The sequence below is a fragment of the Daucus carota genome, chromosome 3, assembly GCF_001625215.2.
Source record: "Daucus carota subsp. sativus chromosome 3, DH1 v3.0, whole genome shotgun sequence".
In the NCBI taxonomy this organism is placed as follows: domain Eukaryota; kingdom Viridiplantae; phylum Streptophyta; class Magnoliopsida; order Apiales; family Apiaceae; genus Daucus; species Daucus carota.
In genome coordinates this window covers 29,048,507-29,069,123 of record NC_030383.2, presented here as the reverse complement: position 1 = coordinate 29,069,123, position 20,617 = coordinate 29,048,507, and the positions used below count along the sequence as shown (strand labels likewise).

The window sequence follows — 20,617 nt, the reverse complement described above, 5'->3', positions numbered from 1 at the left end:
CTTCACCCTGCTTATTTTGCTGCTTCTTTTTGAGAAACAAACAAGACTCATATGTTAACCAGTACAGAAACGGCCTATAGCGTCGGTCAAAACATACTTTTAGCGTCGGTCAAGTGGCGTAGTATATGCAGGCGACACTAAAGGTATGGACCTGTTACATCGGTTGTTTAGGCGACGCTTAAAATAGTCATAAGCAATGATGTAGAACATCATTGCGATAACAGAAATAATATTGAGCGCAGTTGATGTGGCATTGAGTTTTGATACTCGGCGTGGATCATCATACATTGCTGCAATGAAGTAGAGAAATAAATAACAAGTTGAGAGCACCAAAGCTAAAGCATCTGATACCATAAATGCAATAAAAACGGTCTTTCTAAAAACTGCCAATCCTTGTTCCCGTTCTCCGCTTTAATGGTATCCTCCGGGCATTGTAAATCCTACCGTAAAAGTTAATGTGGCGGTGAGCGCGGTCCCGATTATCTGGATGTTGGTCCTGTGTCTATACATTTCTTGATCATCTGTCACCAGTTTAAGATCATCTTTCTTCCGTTTGATTATCTGGAATATGAGGCTTGTTCAAAAAGTTATCCATGTATTGTATGCTTTAGCTAGAAATAGACACTATCTTATTGTGTAACTACTTACTAAATAATTCAAATTTCAGCTATTTAAAGTATCAGAAAAATTATTAATTTCTTAAATATCCTCAGGTAGTATTAAAAAAATTAATCGTACATGTACATCATACTAACAAAAATGGTTCATCTCCGTCATATAAAAATGATTATTTAGATACATAGTTAAAGATAATGACAAATTATTTTCTTTAGAAAGTCTGCAATATCCATAAACCAATAAGAGTACAATCATTTTAAAAGCATAACAGAAGTCTCAGAAATAAAACAGCATTAAAAAAAACTAGACATCAAAATTGATTTTAGCAATTCATGCAAAAAGAAATTAGTCAGATTCTTTAGCAGGCTCTTCCTTTTTCTCTTCAGCAGGATCAGCACCAGAATCAGCAGTTGCAGCTGGAGCAGCAGCTACTACAAACTTACTAAGATCTGCAAGCACTCCTTCACTTTATCAGCCTGTGGGAATAAGTACTCTGTCTCGAGGGCAATTGCCAATATATTCTTCTAGGCATCCTTGTAAGCTCGACTGGAGTGATAATCTCAATAGTACCCTTATTAATCTTAGTTGGGATATTGAGGACCTGGAAGAAGGATGTCCGAGAGGGATCAAGGCCCGTCTTCCCTGGGAGCACAACAACATCGACAGGAGCAATCAAACCAACATGAGCAGGAGCTCCGACCTTGTACTAATTAGCAACCTCCTCACTCACTTCCTTCAAATCTCCCTTCGTAAAGATCAGCCCAACGTTTTCAACAAGTAGAGGGATGATATTAAGAATTGTAGTAGACGGATAAACTCTTATTGTCAGATTTCCCCAATATCAACTAGTTCATACGATATAATTTCTTGAAGGGCATCAATTCCATGTATTCACAGTAACTCTGCCAGAAGGATATTTTTCGGCAAGATATCTTGTGCTCACACCAACTGAGCATCCAACTAGTGGCATCAAACAAATGCTTCAATGACTCTCGTAGGCTGCAGCTCTCATCTTCGCATCTACAAACATCAAAACATTAATCATGTATACACATTCATCACCATATATACAAGGTCATAATTAAACGATGTGTTGACTTATATGTATGAAAAACCTTTGTGTAGGTAGGCGTAGCAGATATCTAAATTCCTCTTAAGATGCTCATGATCTGCTCTCCCTCTGAGCAAGTGTGGACAGTTCCCATGACAGCTGAAGTTTCTGCCCCGCCCATAAACTAGTGTGGATTACCTGCATAAAAGTAGTTCATGTGAAAACCATGATTTTAAAACACGACACGAGCTCTTCAAGTACTATGTTACAAGATAATGCACATACCTTTAAAAACAGCAGCTCTGTCCTTGGGTTGAAAATGAATATGGCACCATTTATTGGTTTTGCAAATGCCTTAAACAACTAATTTTGAGATTAAACAACCAGCAGTATGAACAAGAGCAATCATCCAGCAAAGGCCATACAAAGAGGTCTAAATACACATGTGCACCCCACAGTGAGTGAGGGACTATGAATAAGAAACTCATATCTCTACGTTATCTAATAACAATCCAGCACAAGTGATATTAATCAACAACACACATACATAAACATTAACCATAAAAACAAATTGACCAACAGTCAACACACAAATTCCATAACATAAACAATCCACAGACATAATTCAAACCAATCCATAAATAGAAAAATCCAAACCAAGATCAAACGACCCATATCAATTTATTCTAACATTGAACCCAAACAATAGTTCAAAAGATAACAAAGCAAACAATCAGCCTAATGGCCGCCATTGTCATCCTCTGAGTCTTCTCCCCCATCCTCGCATCCACATGCACAGTTTGGTTGATTATCATTTAGAAGTTGTCGTCGGAGTGCATCATTTGTCTCCTGAAAAAGTTAAGAGGTTAGCTAAATGCAAGTATCAACTACATAAACAAGAAGCAACATATATAACTATACACTATCTAAGTTATCTTATTAGTACCTAGACTACATATATATACAAATCAAGACACATTGTACACTTGGTAGGAAAAAGTCGGCAGTGTCATAAAGATGTGAGAATTTTAATACCTTCAGTTTAGTGTTCTCATTCTTCAACCAATGGCCCATGACTTGATCAAGCACATCTGTTCCCAGCAGGTCAAATTGCACAAAGTCCTTGAAGGAGCTAAATTCAAATTAAAAAGAAAAAAGTATCGTCAAGAGAAATTAATCATGGAAACAAGAGAAATTACATATGGAAACAAAATAATTAGCCTAAATTTTGATTTAAGGCATTCTGCACCTGTCTCTCCAAATTTCATCTCGAAATTTCTGTCTTTTAGCTCGAAGCCTGTCGTTTTCAGCTCGGAGAGCAGCTATTTGGGCTTGGAGAGCAACATTTTCTGCTTGGATAGCAGCGGTTTCCTCCTGAAAAAGTTGAGAGGTTAATTAATTAAATGCAAAGTATCAAATACCTAAACAAAGAATAAGCAGCATAACTCCTAAATCATTCCTTCAACGATAACATAAGATGTGGCTTTAGTGAGTTAATACATTGGAAAAGATGAGAACTCCGATGTTATTCTTTGTACTTAACTCTTTATTCACATTTTATATTTATTTTATAAAAGTGAGAGAGAAAAGTTAACTAAGAGAGAGGGAAGATTGGAGGGGATTTTATAATATATTCATAAATAAAAACTTAAGAATTATTAAATGCTCGTTAAATTTTTAAAGAGTTTTTAAGAGCCTATCAGAGCACTAATTCTTGACTTGCTCCATAAATTTAGAGCTAAGAGGTTGTTTAAAGAACTCATTGGAGATGATCTAAGTTATCTTTGTTTACGTTTATTATTTGCACGCATTTTGCGACTCTTATAATGTATAGTTCCATAACGTTGTTTTTAATTAATTTTTTTCTAATAAAAGTTTAAAGCCAAACTTTTATTGAGGAAAAAAAATTAAAAAAATATTATGAAACTCTACTTTATAGTAGGAGTCTCAATATACGTGTTAAAAAGTAACGCACAAAGAGAGTAGAAATCAAGACACATGGTAGATTGTACACATGGTAGGAAAAATTCGGTAAAATCGTAAAAATATGAAAATTTTAACACCTCATCATCGTTCACCCAACCCTCGACTTGAGTAAGCTCATCTATTTCCGAAAGGTCAAACTGCTCAGAGTAGCTACATTGAAAGACAAAAAAAAAAGTATCGTCAAGAGAATAGTCAATACAAATAATCAATCTAAATTTTGATTTAAGATTAATAAAACTGGTTTGCAGAGATCAAAACATGACAATATATAAATAATGCATGACTTTCATTTGTTTGGTAAGCGGCCAATCAATCTTACGCTTCTGATGCATCAATTTGTTTCTCATTGTTGCTACCAGTAGCAGCAATTCCGCTTCGGCCACCATCAGCAGCAACGGCACCCATATGGTTATTCCCACCTCCGTTCTGGTCAATTTTGCCGACTCCGCTTAGGCCGGCCTGCTGTCCTTTCACAGAGTTGTTGTTTCGCTCCATTTCTGTAGATACATTAATATGACATTAGTTACATGGTGTGTCATTTATGTAACTATGTTAGTATACATTTTATATATACATATGTGTATATATAAGTTTGTATAAAAGAAAGAACAAAATGACTAGTAAAGAATTATGATTTTGTTCATATGGAGGAAGTTTCAGATTTCGTTGGAATTTATGAACCCGTAATATTTGATGAAATAGATAATATTTATGTTATATATTATTTTAAAACGATTGTAATATCTTATAATATATATTTTATATATTTGTATATTAAAAGTAAAACTATACTTGTTGGAAAATTTCTCAAAATAATTTATTTAATATTATACTATTGATAACAAAAGTATCTTACTTTTAAAACATATTCACTTCTTATTATCGTATAATATATATATATATATATATATATATATATATATATATATAGGCGCACCGCGTATATTCATATGTTATTGATATATATAATTTTGAAAAATAGAATTTTTTTATATATTATATATTAAAAAGTAAAAATACTGTTTGTTAGATATTTCTTAAAATATTATATTTATAAATATATTATTGATGATTTTAAAAATACTATCTTATAAAATAAGTCAATATTTAATTACACCAGCATCTAAACTATATTAATTAATTAATTAAGATAGAAAAAATAAGTTGTTTATATTAAGATATTGTATAGGTAATTTTCTTTTAATAATTTTTTAAATACTAAATGTCGGTACATTTGAAAGAATTATAACCATTATTGACTTCCAAATATTTGTTCATAACAAAATTGTAAATTATATACAAAAGATTATTTATTCATATATCTATTATTATCTTTGTAAAAATTAATAACTACGTAACAAGTCTTAGCAATAATAAAAAGCAATCATGTATACTCACATCTGTCATTTATACATGATGAAAAAATTGCAAATAATTATTTTCTTACGAAGAGGGAAAACTCATAAAAAATAATTTTTCATTTATTATACATACAAGGTGATTCACAAATAATAAATTATGAGGAAAAATATTATGATAAATTATATAAATATCATCTTGTGATCCACAAATAAATTCCATTTCTAACTAAGATAAATTGTTTTTCTATTTATACAAAAAATTGAAAAAAATCATAAATTCTTTCACAAACATACAAACCAGCAAAAGAAAAGAACAAGAGTCTCTTGCCTTTAAAATCAAAATGATTTATATTTTATCATAAAATTCAACAATAAATATATATATATATATATATATATATATATATATATATATATATATATTCTGGATACTTGGATTATAGGAATTACAAATTATCTTTTTAACATTGATCAAGCTCATCTGTTCCCAGCATGTCAAATCCCACACAGTCCTTGAAGTAGCTAAATTCAAATTAAAAAGAAAAAAGTATCGTCAAGAGAAATTAATCATGGGAACAAGAGAAATTACATATGGAAACAAAATATTAGCCTAAATTTTGATTAAGGCATTCTGCACCTCCAAAATTCATCTCGAAATTTCTGTCTTTCAGCTCGAAGCCTGTCATTTTCGGCTTGGAGAGCAGCTATTTGGGCTTGGACAGCAACGTTTTCTGCTCGGATAGCAGCGGTTTCCTTCTGAAAAAGTTGGGAGGTTAATTAAATGCAAGTATCAAATACATAAACAAGAATAAGCAGCATAACTGTATACTGTCTTGCACCATTTCCAATCGTGCTCGTAAAGCATTCCTTCAACGATAACATAAAATGTGGCTTTAGTGAGTTAATACATTGGAAAAGATGAGAACTTCGATATTATTCTTTGTACTTAACTCTTTATTCATATTTTATATTTATTTTATAAAAGTGAAAGAGAGAGGGAGATTGGAGGGGATTTTATAATAAATTTATAAATAAAAACTTAAGAATTACTAAATGCTAGTTAAATTTTTAAAGAGTTTTTAAGAGCTTATTAGAGCACTGATTCTTGACTTGCTCCATAAATTTAGAGCTAAGAGGTTGTTTAAAGAACTCATTGGAGATGATCTAAGTTATCTTATCGGTACCTAGACTACATATATATACTCCCTTCGTCCCAGCACGTTGTTTACGTTTTTGCACGCATTTTGAGACTCTTATAATGTATAGTTCCATAACATTTTTTTAATTTATTTTTTTTCTAATAGAAGTTTAAAGGGAAACTTTTATTGAGGAAAAAAAATTAAAAAATATTATGAAACTCTACTTTATAGTAGTAGTCTCAAAATGCGTGTTAAAAAGTAAGGCACAAGAGTACAAATCAAGACACATCGTAGATTGTACACATGGTAGGAAAAAGTCGGTAAAGTCGTAAAGATATGAAAATCTTGACACCTCCAATTGAGTGAGCTCATCGTCCCCCCAACCCTCGACTTGAGTAAGCTCATCTATTCCCGAGAGGTCAAACTGCTCAGAGTAGCTAAATTGGAAGGGAAAAAAATCGTCAAGAGAATAGTTAATACAAATAATTAATCTAAATTTTGATTAAGGTTAATAAAACTGGTTTGCAGAGATCAAAACATGACAGTATATAAATAATGCATGACTTTCATTTGTTTGGTAAGCGACGAATCAATCTTACGCTTCTGATGCATTAATTTGGTTCTCGTTATTGCTACCAGTAGCAGCAATTCCGCTTTGGCCACCATCAGCAGCAACGGCAGCCATATGGTTATTCTCACCTCCGTTCTGGTCAATTTTGCCGACTCCGTTTAGGCCAGCCTGCTGTCCTTTCACAGAGTTGTTGTTTTGCTCCATTTCTGTAGATACATTAAGCTGACATTAGTTACATGCATGTAATTTGTTATGTGCATGTGTGTCATCTATGTAACTATGTTAGTATACATTTTACATATACATATGTATAGATATAAGTTTGTATAAAAGAAAGAACAAAAAGACTAGTAAAGATTAATTATGATTTTATTCAGTATCATAATATGGAAGAAGTTTCAGATTTAGTTGGAATTTATGAACCCGTAATATTTGATGAAATAGATAATATTTATGTTATATATTATTTTAAAAAGATTGTGATATCTTATAATATATATTTTATATATTTGTATTTAAAAGTAAAACTATATTTGTTGGAAAATTTCTCAAAATAATTTATTTAATATTATAGTATTGATAACAAAAGTATCTTACTTTTAAAACATATCTACTTATTATTATCGTGTAAACTATATATATATAGGCGCACGCGTATATTCATACATTGTTGATATATATTATTCTGAAAAATAGAATTTTTTTTTATACATTATATATTAAAAAGTAAAAATACTGTTTGTTAGATATTTCTTAAAATATTATATTTATAAATATTTTATTGATGATTTCACAAAAATACTATCTTATAATATAAGTCAATATTTAATTACACCAGCATCTAAACTATATTAATTATTTAATTAAGATAGAAAAAATAAGTTGTTTGTATTAAGATATTGTATAGATAATTTTCTTTTAATAATTTTTTAAATACTAAATGTCGGTACATTTGAAAGAATTATTTGTTTAACAATTGACTTCCAAATATTTGTTCATTCATGACAAAATTGTAAATTATATACAAAAGATTATTTATTAATATATCTATTATTATCTTTGTAAAAATTAATAACTATGTAACAAGTCTTAGCAATAATAAAAAGCAATCATGTATACTCACATCTGTCATTTGTACATGATGAAAAAATTGCAAATAATTATTTTCTTACGACGAGGGAAAACTCCTAAAAAATCATTTTTCATTTATTATACATACAAGATGATTCACAAATAATAAATTGTGGGGAAAATATTATGATAAATTATATAAATATTATCTTGTGATCTACGAATAAATTCCATTTTCTAATTAAGATAAATTGTTTTTCTATTTATACAAAAAATTGAAAAAAATCATAAATTCTTTCACAAACATACAAACCACCAAAAGAAAAGAACAAGAGTCTCTTGCCTTTAAAATCATAATGATTTATATTTTATCATAAAATTCAACAATAAATATATATATAATGAATAAGATTAAAAATTTATACCTAAAAGGATAAAATAAAATATAATTGTAAAAGAAAAGTATATGGTGTGAGAGATAGAGTATATATTGTGAGAGTATATATTGTGAGAGATAGATAAGAGATAGATCGATGAGGAATACAATGAGGGACTGGTCCTATTTATAGGAGCATAGGAACATTCGGGAAGGGAGAAATTGACAATATATTTATTTATACTATTTATTGTATATTTGTTAACCGATATTTTTCAATAAATAATATATTTATTTATACTATTTATTGTATATCTGTTAACCGATATTTTTCAATAAATAGGATACGATATCTGTTAACCGATATTTTTCAATAAATAGGATACGATATTGATATTGTATCTGCATGATTTGTGATACGATACACACGATTTGTGATATTTTGTATATCTTTTTGATGGACACCAAGATGACACATGTGCTTACATCATTTTCTAGCATATCATATTTTGTAATTGTAATCGGGTAGTTGATTTCAAGACAAATGTAACATTAAGCCCAAACATTTATTTAATAGACAAAAACTAGCCTATTAAATAATAATTTCACTTGGATGCAAAGGGAATGTTGAAAAGTTATCTTGTCTCTCAACTCAATCTCTTTTTAAAAAATTAGACAAGTTAACAAATGTATTTAATTAAATTGAGTTATGTGTGCATGTGATAACATTAAAAAAATTGTTTTAAAAACAGAAATAAGATAAAAATATTTGTAACAAATTTTTACAAAAAATTTTGTAACAAATTTTTACATAAAAAATATGTAAAAGGACACGGAACAATAACTAATAAGATAAGACGTACATTCTCTGGAGCTCCTGTCTAGCATGGATAACAAGAATCTCATATCATTCCATGTCATTCTAAATACACAAATGTATGTTTAAAATTTCTTATAATTAATAATTAATGTCTATATGCTCATAATTTTACTTTAATATTATTAATATCTTTTCTACTTCTTATAAACCTAGAATTTGTGGTTTTATAAATATGATGGTTTTATGAATTTTACATGTAGACAATTTCATAAATTTAATAAAACATAAATTAACTCTAAAGTCTGAAGGGCATATCGTTTAACAAACACGACACATTAATCTTGCATAAACCTAATATAAATTCCCTTAAAAAACTCTTAATTTATGTGTTTAAATAATTTTTTTGATATATACAACTTATATCATGTATAAAAAAATTTAATATTATAATAAATTATTTTTTAAAGTAGCCTTTTACATATTCTTACAAAATCAAATTTAAGAAATAAAAATATGTCATTAAAAAAGTTAAAATGTTTAACTTCTCACAATTTATAAGTCAAAAGTTGATTTATAAACTCTTTACTAGATCATACAAATAAATTACTTTTAACTTATAAATCAAAAAAATTGGATTTAAAAACACAGTCAAAAACACTTTCTGCATCATATCTGCGAGCCTGGTAACCAACCACCCCAGTTCCCAACCCAGATGTAACGTAGGTGATCAAACTTTAGAGCTGGATGGAGCTGAGTCAAGGACCACATTGACATAATCATTATGCACAACCACTTTTATGATACCATCTCCCATACTCTCTGCTTCTCTAGTCATGGCGGTGTCTCTACATAATCGTGTTCGACACAATAAATATGCATCGACATGTTAATCATATATGTTTTCTTTCCACTGGAGTCAAGCCTGTGACATAGCCTGGTCTCGAGTACACCAAGGAAGAAGCAAAGTGTTCCTTTTCTAACTTTTCGATGTGCATGACTCCGGTTATTATTTCAATTTATGCGGGTCATTTTCGAGTCGAATTTTGAGTTTTCGTGGATTTGAATCACCCATTCGATTTAATTTAATAGATCGAAAGATATATAAGTTCTCGAGCATTTGAAACATACTTTCCCAATCTTATTCTGAGATTTTCCACACTTTTTTAAATGTTTTTCTAACATTAGCCATCAGGTTTCAGCTGGGCAGTAACTTCACGATTGTCTAGTACTCCCTCCGTCCCTCCCATTTTTTTACACTTTCTTTTTTGGGATGTCCCATCCAATTCTTTACATTTCAAAACTTACTCAAAATAGTCAATGGGTCCCATCACTTCTTCACTTTTATTTCCTTTTCACACTACTTTTACTCCACTATCTTCTTTTTATACATTAAAAATCAATGGGTCCCACCACTTCATCCACTTTTCTTTCTCTTTTCCACTACTTTATACATATTTCTTAACCTCCGTGCTCAACACAAACGATAAGAAATGGGAGGGACGGAGGGAGTACATTTTTCGGAGTAGTCTGCTCAGAGTAGCTAGCAGGGAGATATTTGCTCGCTCCTTGAAGACTTTATCTTGTATTTTTTAATAGACATAGTCTGGTCGAGATTCGTCGTTATGCATTGTTTAAACTACCTGCAAATTCAGTTCCATTGGGTTGTTGGGACAAGTTTTAACTTTCTCTAAAGATAGCCCGGACAATAATTGGAAATATTGCAAATTCACAAATAAGTCCATTACAAATTTAAATAGATATATGCCTCTTATTAGTCGAGTGGCCCCTGCGGGTTCTCATTCATATATAAGACTTTTTCACCAGACATTTATAGCCCAGAGTTTAAGAATCTCTTTCCACTGGAAGGTGTAAATGAACACTGAGTGTCGCATCAAGTTCCTTGGGAAGAAAAAGGCTGACTACATTGCCTACACGTCTCAGCGTAGAAGAATTTTAAGCTCGTTAGACCATGACTTAATATTATTTGGTAAGAGACATGTGGATCCATTAACCTCAACCTAAACATCATTGTATGACCATATAAAAGTGTTAAGCAATGAAATTAACCAGAGGTGTTTATGCCTTTTAAGCTTAATTAGGTTGGTTAAACTTCATTATAGATTGAAACAATCAGGTAAAGTGGATGAGGAAGATTCATCTTGTCTGATTGTACGAAATTACAGGATATGTTTCGTCAAAAAGAAGCAGAAAAATAAGCAGTTCGAAGAGTAGAGATCCATTCGATGAACACATCTTCTGTCCACACAGAAATCATTAAACTGATCTATTTCTTACAATGCCACGAAAATATAGTAAACGAGAAACTGAAATTCAATAGAAGTTGGAAATAATAAAAAAGAAACTCAAACTATATGAATCTTTGTTAGTCTACGATCATAAATCATCTTGATCGACTGAACAATGACGAGAATGAAGAAAAAGCAACAGATTAGGCACACGGTAATCGCCAAGGCTGGTGAGTGGAACAATACAACATATGTTCCAGTGATAAATGTCAACATCATTCCAATGACGGAAACAATAATGAGGACAGTTGATGCAGCATTCAGTTTTGACACTTGGAGTGGATCATCATACATAGTAGAAAAATAAAGAACAAGTCGACAACATTAGAGCTAAAGCATCTGAGATCATGGATGCCTTAAAAGCAGTTTTCCTAGAAAGAAGTACCAAACCTTGATCGGGTTCTCCACTCTCATGGTAACCTCCTGGCAAAGTAAATCCGACGGTAAAGGTTACCGTAGTTATAAGCGCGCGGTAACTATGATCTGTGTGTTGGTTCTTTGCCTATACCTTTCAAGATCATCTTTCACCAGTTTAAACTCATCTTTCTTCCTTTTAATCTCTCCTTCAATCAGTAATCTCTTAGCTTTTATAAATTCAGGTTCCTTTCCGAACCTGATTCCAAAGGGCACTGGACTCGGGTTATGTAATTTGATGCTTCTGTGCCAAAATTTCCACTTGTGTTTAGCTTGGATATTATCGATTTCTATTCTAATTCGTACCTATAATGAATCAGGAGGATATAATTAGATACTTAACTAACTTGCATATAAAAATACTCCATGGTGATATCAGTTACTTAAGAGAAAAGTATCAACTTCAAATAAAAATTTTACTATTATTTGCTAAATTTGACTAGTGATAACGTACCTGGTCGTCGGTGACGTTCTTACTGAAATATAACATGTCTACAGGAGTCCACCCATCATTGTTTGTTGCATTTTTATCAATGCTGACACTTTTAATGAATTCAGGTACATAACAACCCTCACGGATAATTAGTATATGAAGAGGTGTATTTCCATGGATGTCTTTCTGATTCAATATATCGATATTTTCCACGGAGCTAGTTTCACAGAACCTCAATATATACTTTATCATTTGTTTGTTTTTTCCAGACGCCATAAAGTGCAGTATATTTTGACCATTAAAATTAACATCTGCGCTGACCGATTTTGACCCTATTACATGGCTGAACATATATAGTTGTACCGTAGAAAGATGTCCTTGTTCTACTGCCACAAAAAATGGTGGAGGTATGTTTTCTCTGGGCACAAACTGGTATCCTGCTACCTCGTCTTGCTTATCTAGCATCTCAAGGATTATTTCATCAAATCCGTAATAAGCGGCGTAATGAAGTGGTGTCCACCCTCTGTGGTCTTCCCATGTTACTAGATGGCGGTTACGGCGTAAAAGAACAAGTGCAGTGTCTGAAAAAGAAAACAACGATGAATTGCATATCTTATGTCCCTGATAATCCAACAGGTATTCAAGCACATTGCATATATACCTGCATCACGCCCTATAATAGCAGCATGCAAAGTGGTCTGACCCCAATGACCAATTTCATTTCTGGCTTCATAAGTTTCACAGACTAGTTTGACAATGTCTTTATACCTCTTTTCGGCCGCTATGTAAGCTAAAGACTTGAGATCACTGTTTTTATTTGAACGCTTGTGGTGATATTCCGGATCTTCCTTCAGTATCAGCTCCACCGCATCCTTGTTATTTCCCATCACTGCCAGTTGCAAGACATTGTGGCCATCCTGGTCAGTGATATAAAACAAGGCTTCAAAGCTGTTATATGGTGCATCCTCATGACAAGCTGAACGTTTGGCTGCTTTCCAAAGTTCCTTGGCAGTGGACAGATGCTTATATTTTTCTGCACATGATTACACAAACTAAAACTAAAACATCTATAACTATCATTTATATATATATATTGTATATGAATTATATTCATTTCCTAATTTGTAAAGAATATAACTTCTGTAAAATATGAATTTCAATATTCTAAAATTATATTTATTGTTTTATGATTTAAAGACAAAATCTCATCCTAATAAATGTAGCAATAAATGTAATTTATTGTATATTAGCACGAAGATTTACTTAATAATATGTATATGCGCTTTTAAATCTGTTTTAAAAAATTTAAGTACTATAACCTAATATTTTTGTTGTAATATCTCAATAAATAAAATACTATTGACTTGATTTTTGGTATATAACTACGACGAGTACTTAATTTACGATCCGTACAGTTGGATCGCCTAAAAAACAAATTTATTTTTTTATAAAAAAATAACCCTACGTCTATATTTATGAATAACATAATATTTTCGTTATAATATCTCAAAAAATAAAATCCTATTAACTTGATTTTTGGTATATAACTACGATGAGTACTTAATTTACGATCCGTACGGTTCGATCACCTAAAAAGCAAATTGATATTTCGGAAGTATAAAACCTAGGATAATTTCTAATAAAATCCAAACCCTGAACTCTGACATTCACTGCAATGCATGATTCGTAATAGAATATCATCTTTATAATTTTTTTTTATTTTTCTTCTTTTGCTATCATGATTAGTACCTTAAATTAGACCATAGCAAAAATATTCTACATTTTTTCTATTGTTTGAATAATTAATTTGAAATTAGTTAGTTGGTATTTATATTTTGTTATGGAAATAAAATAAATTTAAAAATCAAATATTAAGTCATGAATAATTTTTTATTAATTTATTAACTAACTAAAGCTAGTTTCAATGTTTTAATTTTTTTTTAATAGTTTACTTAGCTGAATAATTTTTTTTGTTTTTCTCACAGGTCAAAACCGACCGCAAGGGTTTTAAATTGGTCGAAAATGACAGAACGAAATGGTCGGTTTTCTGCACTTGAGTATGTGGTCGGAAATAAGTTAAATTTGGTCAGTTTTCTTTGTTAAAATTATGAGTTTGGTCGGAAATGTGTTGCATCTGGTCGGTTTTCTGTGTTAAAATTATGAGTTTGGTCAGAAATATCTTGAATGTGGTCGGTTTTCTGGATGTACAATGTTCTTCGTTTTTTTTTAATAGTTTACTTAGTCGAATAGAATTTATTGTTTTTCTAAGAAGTCAAAACCGACCGCCCGGGTTTTAATTCGGTCGGAAACGAAGCAGGTCATTTCCGACCGTCGTTGGTCGGAAATAAGCAGGGCTCCACCGCGTCCCCACTCAGCAAATCACAAGCCGACAACAAGTTAAAAGCTGACCAATTATTTTAAACCAGTGTAGGCGATCAGAAATGACCATAGGCGGTCGGAAATGTGGCGGTCGGTTTTAGCGACGTGGCGTCCATGTCAGCTGAAGAACGTTGGTGAGCGGGACCCACGCCCCTTATAACCGACCGATTTTGTGCGGTCGGTAATGGCGGTCGTAAATGACTATGTGGGTGTAGCCCAGTTTTGCTGCAATGTAGATGGGAGTTTCATAGTTACAGTTTTGAATATGTCTATCCCTCGGATCTGGCTCCACTATCAGCTTAACAATACCCATGTGATGATTGCTGACTGCTAGGTGCAAAGCAGTGCTCATCTTCTCATCAGCTCGCCTAATAAAATCTTCAACTGGATCATGTATATCATCATCACCAAGCGGAGAAGACAAAGCTCTGGCTGCATCAATCAGGAGCTCGACCACTTCAGTGTGTCCATGATCTGCGGCCAGGTGAAGCGCAGTTTGTTTAAACGTATCCAGCTTGACCAAAAAAAAAATTTGTTCAAACATTTTCATAATGCTTCGCACGCGTTCTGGATGACCATACATGGATTCGACGTGAAGGATAGTTCTATCGTGTTGGCTGAGGCGATCAGCTTTCTTCTCTAATTCGGCTATGGCTTCGGCATCTCCAGCCAAGGCATCGGCATACAAAGTATCAAGATCCATAACAATATATGATTCTACTCGGGAAACGTAATGCAAGCAAACAATGCGGCAGCTATGCTAACTCGAGATACTTTTTATGTAGTCATGTCTGTGAAGGTTTGCTACTCAAGTGGACAACACGGCAGGGCTACTAAAATAATATCAGATCCCCTTAATACGGTAGTCGCGTTGTAACGTGCAAAATAGTTTTGGGAGGTTTGGGTGAGTTTAAAATAAGTACTTCTTAATTAAAGTAAAAAATTGAAATAGAAGTTGGAAGCAAGTTAAAAATGATTAAATTATTTGGAAAAGAAGTAGAAAAGAAAAGCTAGTATCGTAACTTCTAACAATTACTTCTGCTTTTTTTCTAAGAAAAGTAGCAATATTACCATGTCGGTATAGCAAATGATACATTCTTCCTGTTTTTTTTTCTGCAAAATGCAAATGGAATATTGATCAGTTTCACCGTTTACTAGCAGAGACCCTCAACACCTTAGAGAGAGGATGTACATGAGGGCGGCGTCGAATAGGATGAAAATCTTAGCCCAACTTCTCGCAAGCAAGGTCCACTCAAATCGGAGCTCAAAATGACTTGCCAATGTAGCGCTAGCTAAAACCCACAATATAATGTTCCAACAATTAGAGAGGTCATGAGATATCGGCAGAATTTCATCCCTTTGCATGTATTGGTACTCTTCACCCTGCTTATTTTGCTGCTTCTTTTTGAGAAACCAACAAGACTCATATGTTAACCAGTACAGAAACGGCCTATAGCGTCGGTCAAAACATACTTTTAGCGTCGGTCAAGTGGCGTAGTATATGCAGGCGACACTAAAGGTATGGACCTGTTACATCGGTTGTTTAGGCGACGCTTAAAATAGTCATAAGCAATGATGTAGAACATCATTGCGATAACAGAAATAATATTGAGCGCAGTTGATGTGGCATTGAGTTTTGATACTCGGCGTGGATCATCATACATTGCTGCAATGAAGTAGAGAAATAAATAACAAGTTGAGAGCACCAAAGCTAAAGCATCTGATACCATAAATGCAATAAAAACGGTCTTTCTAAAAACTGCCAATCCTTGTTCCCGTTCTCCGCTTTAATGGTATCCTCCGGGCATTGTAAATCCTACCGTAAAAGTTAATGTGGCGGTGAGCGCGGTCCCGATTATCTGGATGTTGGTCCTGTGTCTATACATTTCTTGATCATCTGTCACCAGTTTAAGATCATCTTTCTTCCGTTTGATTATCTGGAATATGAGGCTTGTTCAAAAAGTTATCCATGTATTGTATGCTTTAGCTAGAAATAGACACTATCTTATTGTGTAACTACTTACTAAATAATTCAAATTTCAGCTATTTAAAGTATCAGAAAAATTATTAATTTCTTAAATATCCTCAGGTAGTATTAAAAAAATTAATCGTACATGTACATCATACTAACAAAAATGGTTCATCTCCATCATATAAAAATGATTATTTAGATACATAGTTAAAGATAATGACAAATTATTTTCTTTAGAAAGTCTGCAATATCCATAAACCAATAAGAGTACAATCATTTTAAAAGCATAACAGAAGTCTCAGAAATAAAACAGCATTAAAAAAAACTAGACATCAAAATTGATTTTAGCAATTCATGCAAAAAGAAATTAGTCAGATTCTTTAGCAGGCTCTTCCTTTTTCTCTTCAGCAGGATCAGCACCAGAATCAGCAGTTGCAGCTGGAGCAGCAGCTACTACAAACTTACTAAGATCTGCAAGCACTCCTTCACTTTATCAGCCTGTGGGAATAAGTACTCTGTCTCGAGGGCAATTGCCAATATATTCTTCTAGGCATCCTTGTAAGCTCGACTGGAGTGATAATCTCAATAGTACCCTTATTAATCTTAGTTGGGATATTGAGGACCTGGAAGAAGGATGTCCGAGAGGGATCAAGGCCCGTCTTCCCTGGGAGCACAACAACATCGACAGGAGCAATCAAACCAACATGAGCAGGAGCTCCGACCTTGTACTAATTAGCAACCTCCTCACTCACTTCCTTCAAATCTCCCTTCGTAAAGATCAGCCCAACGTTTTCAACAAGTAGAGGGATGATATTAAGAATTGTAGTAGACGGATAAACTCTTATTGTCAGATTTCCCCAATATCAACTAGTTCATACGATATAATTTCTTGAAGGGCATCAATTCCATGTATTCACAGTAACTCTGCCAGAAGGATATTTTTCGGCAAGATATCTTGTGCTCACACCAACTGAGCATCCAACTAGTGGCATCAAACAAATGCTTCAATGACTCTCGTAGGCTGCAGCTCTCATCTTCGCATCTACAAACATCAAAACATTAATCATGTATACACATTCATCACCATATATACAAGGTCATAATTAAACGATGTGTTGACTTATATGTATGAAAAACCTTTGTGTAGGTAGGCGTAGCAGATATCTAAATTCCTCTTAAGATGCTCATGATCTGCTCTCCCTCTGAGCAAGTGTGGACAGTTCCCATGACAGCTGAAGTTTCTGCCCCGCCCATAAACTAGTGTGGATTACCTGCATAAAAGTAGTTCATGTGAAAACCATGATTTTAAAACACGACACGAGCTCTTCAAGTACTATGTTACAAGATAATGCACATACCTTTAAAAACAGCAGCTCTGTCCTTGGGTTGAAAATGAATATGGCACCATTTATTGGTTTTGCAAATGCCTTAAACAACTAATTTTGAGATTAAACAACCAGCAGTATGAACAAGAGCAATCATCCAGCAAAGGCCATACAAAGAGGTCTAAATACACATGTGCACCCCACAGTGAGTGAGGGACTATGAATAAGAAACTCATATCTCTACGTTATCTAATAACAATCCAGCACAAGTGATATTAATCAACAACACACATACATAAACATTAACCATAAAAACAAATTGACCAACAGTCAACACACAAATTCCATAACATAAACAATCCACAGACATAATTCAAACCAATCCATAAATAGAAAAATCCAAACCAAGATCAAACGACCCATATCAATTTATTCTAACATTGAACCCAAACAATAGTTCAAAAGATAACAAAGCAAACAATCAGCCTAATGGCCGCCATTGTCATCCTCTGAGTCTTCTCCCCCATCCTCGCATCCACATGCACAGTTTGGTTGATTATCATTTAGAAGTTGTCGTCGGAGTGCATCATTTGTCTCCTGAAAAAGTTAAGAGGTTAGCTAAATGCAAGTATCAACTACATAAACAAGAAGCAACATATATAACTATACACTATCTAAGTTATCTTATTAGTACCTAGACTACATATATATACAAATCAAGACACATTGTACACTTGGTAGGAAAAAGTCGGCAGTGTCATAAAGATGTGAGAATTTTAATACCTTCAGTTTAGTGTTCTCATTCTTCAACCAATGGCCCATGACTTGATCAAGCACATCTGTTCCCAGCAGGTCAAATTGCACAAAGTCCTTGAAGGAGCTAAATTCAAATTAAAAAGAAAAAAGTATTGTCAAGAGAAATTAATCATGGAAACAAGAGAAATTACATATGGAAACAAAATAATTAGCCTAAATTTTGATTTAAGGCATTCTGCACCTGTCTCTCCAAATTTCATCTCGAAATTTCTGTCTTTTAGCTCGAAGCCTGTCGTTTTCAGCTCGGAGAGCAGCTATTTGGGCTTGGAGAGCAACATTTTCTGCTTGGATAGCAGCGGTTTCCTCCTGAAAAAGTTGAGAGGTTAATTAATTAAATGCAAAGTATCAAATACCTAAACAAAAAATAAGCAGCATAACTCCTAAATCATTCCTTCAACGATAACATAAGATGTGGCTTTAGTGAGTTAATACATTGGAAAAGATGAGAACTCCGATGTTATTCTTTGTACTTAACTCTTTATTCACATTTTATATTTATTTTATAAAAGTGAGAGAGAAAAGTTAACTAAGAGAGAGGGAAGATTGGAGGGGATTTTATAATATATTCATAAATAAAAACTTAAGAATTATTAAATGCTCGTTAAATTTTTAAAGAGTTTTTAAGAGCCTATCAGAGCACTAATTCTTGACTTGCTCCATAAATTTAGAGCTAAGAGGTTGTTTAAAGAACTCATTGGAGATGATCTAAGTTATCTTTGTTTACGTTTATTATTTGCACGCATTTTGCGACTCTTATAATGTATAGTTCCATAACGTTGTTTTTAATTAATTTTTTTCTAATAAAAGTTTAAAGCCAAACTTTTATTGAGGAAAAAAAATTAAAAAAATATTATGAAACTCTACTTTATAGTAGGAGTCTCAATATACGTGTTAAAAAGTAACGCACAAAGAGAGTAGAAATCAAGACACATGGTAGATTGTACACATGGTAGGAAAAATTCGGTAAAATCGTAAAAATATGAAAATTTTAACACCTCATCATCGTTCACCCAACCCTCGACTTGAGTAAGCTCATCTATTTCCGAAAGGTCAAACTGCTCAGAGTAGCTACATTGAAAGACAAAAAAAAAGTATCGTCAAGAGAATAGTCAATACAAATAATCAATCTAAATTTTGATTTAAGATTAATAAAACTGGTTTGCAGAGATCAAAACATGACAATATATAAATAATGCATGACTTTCATTTGTTTGGTAAGCGGCCAATCAATCTTACGCTTCTGATGCATCAATTTGTTTCTCATTGTTGCTACCAGTAGCAGCAATTCCGCTTCGGCCACCATCAGCAGCAACGGCACCCATATGGTTATTCCCACCTCCGTTCTGGTCAATTTTGCCGACTCCGCTTAGGCCGGCCTGCTGTCCTTTCACAGAGTTGTTGTTTCGCTCCATTTCTGTAGATACATTAATATGACATTAGTTACATGGTGTGTCATTTATGTAACTATGTTAGTATACATTTTATATATACATATGTGTATATATAAGTTTGTATAAAAGAAAGAACAAAATGACTAGTAAAGAATTATGATTTTGTTCATATGGAGGAAGTTTCAGATTTCGTTGGAATTTATGAACCCGTAATATTTGATGAAATAGATAATATTTATGTTATATATTATTTTAAAACGATTGTAATATCTTATAATATATATTTTATATATTTGTATATTAAAAGTAAAACTATACTTGTTGGAAAATTTCTCAAAATAATTTATTTAATATTATACTATTGATAACAAAAGTATCTTACTTTTAAAACATATTCACTTCTTATTATCGTATAATATATATATATATATATATATATATATATATATATATATATATATATAGGCGCACCGCGTATATTCATATGTTATTGATATATATTATTTTGAAAAATAGAATTTTTTTATATATTATATATTAAAAAGTAAAAATACTGTTTGTTAGATATTTCTTAAAATATTATATTTA

At 32.4% G+C, this 20,617-nt stretch overlaps 3 protein-coding genes across 3 annotated transcripts; all 3 read right to left on the bottom strand.

Annotated features, from left to right (window-relative positions):
- Positions 1-2,240: 2,240 nt before the first annotated feature.
- On the bottom strand, positions 2,241-4,149 carry LOC135151712 (uncharacterized). The gene is made up of 5 exons (XM_064090824.1): positions 3,975-4,149; positions 3,733-3,805; positions 2,919-3,043; positions 2,705-2,801; positions 2,241-2,518 (listed from the first exon to the last, which is right to left on the bottom strand). The coding sequence occupies exons 1-5, from the start codon at positions 4,058-4,060 to the stop codon at positions 2,408-2,410; spliced, it is 492 nt and encodes a 163-aa protein (XP_063946894.1). The 5' UTR covers positions 4,061-4,149; the 3' UTR covers positions 2,241-2,407.
- Positions 4,150-9,720: 5,571 nt separating this feature from the next.
- Positions 9,721-15,228, bottom strand: LOC135151460 (uncharacterized). Its single transcript, XM_064089914.1, has 5 exons — positions 14,691-15,228; positions 12,808-13,179; positions 12,168-12,727; positions 11,808-12,019; positions 9,721-9,838 (listed from the first exon to the last, which is right to left on the bottom strand). Exons 1-5 carry the CDS (start codon positions 15,226-15,228, stop codon positions 9,721-9,723), a joined length of 1,800 nt encoding a protein of 599 aa, XP_063945984.1.
- Positions 15,229-18,141: 2,913 nt separating this feature from the next.
- Positions 18,142-20,061, bottom strand: LOC135151718 (uncharacterized). The gene is made up of 5 exons (XM_064090852.1): positions 19,875-20,061; positions 19,634-19,706; positions 18,820-18,944; positions 18,606-18,702; positions 18,142-18,419 (listed from the first exon to the last, which is right to left on the bottom strand). The coding sequence occupies exons 1-5, from the start codon at positions 20,048-20,050 to the stop codon at positions 18,309-18,311; spliced, it is 582 nt and encodes a 193-aa protein (XP_063946922.1). The 5' UTR covers positions 20,051-20,061; the 3' UTR covers positions 18,142-18,308.
- Positions 20,062-20,617: the final 556 nt, after the last annotated feature.

What these genes read in the sequence shown, in the direction of transcription:
- LOC135151718 (XM_064090852.1), bottom strand. Translation starts at nt 20,050, where the DNA reads ATGGAGCGAAACAACAACTCTGTGAAAGGACAGCAGGCCGGCCTAAGC. An exon ending in CAAATTGATGCATCAGAAGC is followed by an intron (nt 19,707 to 19,874) that starts GTAAGATTGATT and finishes CTTTCAATGTAG; the next exon opens with CTACTCTGAGCAGTTTGACC. An exon ending in GTTGGGTGAACGATGATGAG is followed by an intron (nt 18,945 to 19,633) that starts GTGTTAAAATTT and finishes CAACTTTTTCAG; the next exon opens with GAGGAAACCGCTGCTATCCA.
- LOC135151460 (XM_064089914.1), bottom strand. Translation starts at nt 15,228, where the DNA reads ATGGATCTTGATACTTTGTATGCCGATGCCTTGGCTGGAGATGCCGAA. An exon ending in TATTATAGGGCGTGATGCAG is followed by an intron (nt 12,728 to 12,807) that starts GTATATATGCAA and finishes TTTCTTTTTCAG; the next exon opens with ACACTGCACTTGTTCTTTTA. An exon ending in AGAACGTCACCGACGACCAG is followed by an intron (nt 12,020 to 12,167) that starts GTACGTTATCAC and finishes GATTCATTATAG; the next exon opens with GTACGAATTAGAATAGAAAT.
- LOC135151712 (XM_064090824.1), bottom strand. Translation starts at nt 4,060, where the DNA reads ATGGGTGCCGTTGCTGCTGATGGTGGCCGAAGCGGAATTGCTGCTACT. An exon ending in CAAATTGATGCATCAGAAGC is followed by an intron (nt 3,806 to 3,974) that starts GTAAGATTGATT and finishes CTTTCAATGTAG; the next exon opens with CTACTCTGAGCAGTTTGACC. An exon ending in ATGAGAACACTAAACTGAAG is followed by an intron (nt 2,519 to 2,704) that starts GTATTAAAATTC and finishes TAACTTTTTCAG; the next exon opens with GAGACAAATGATGCACTCCG.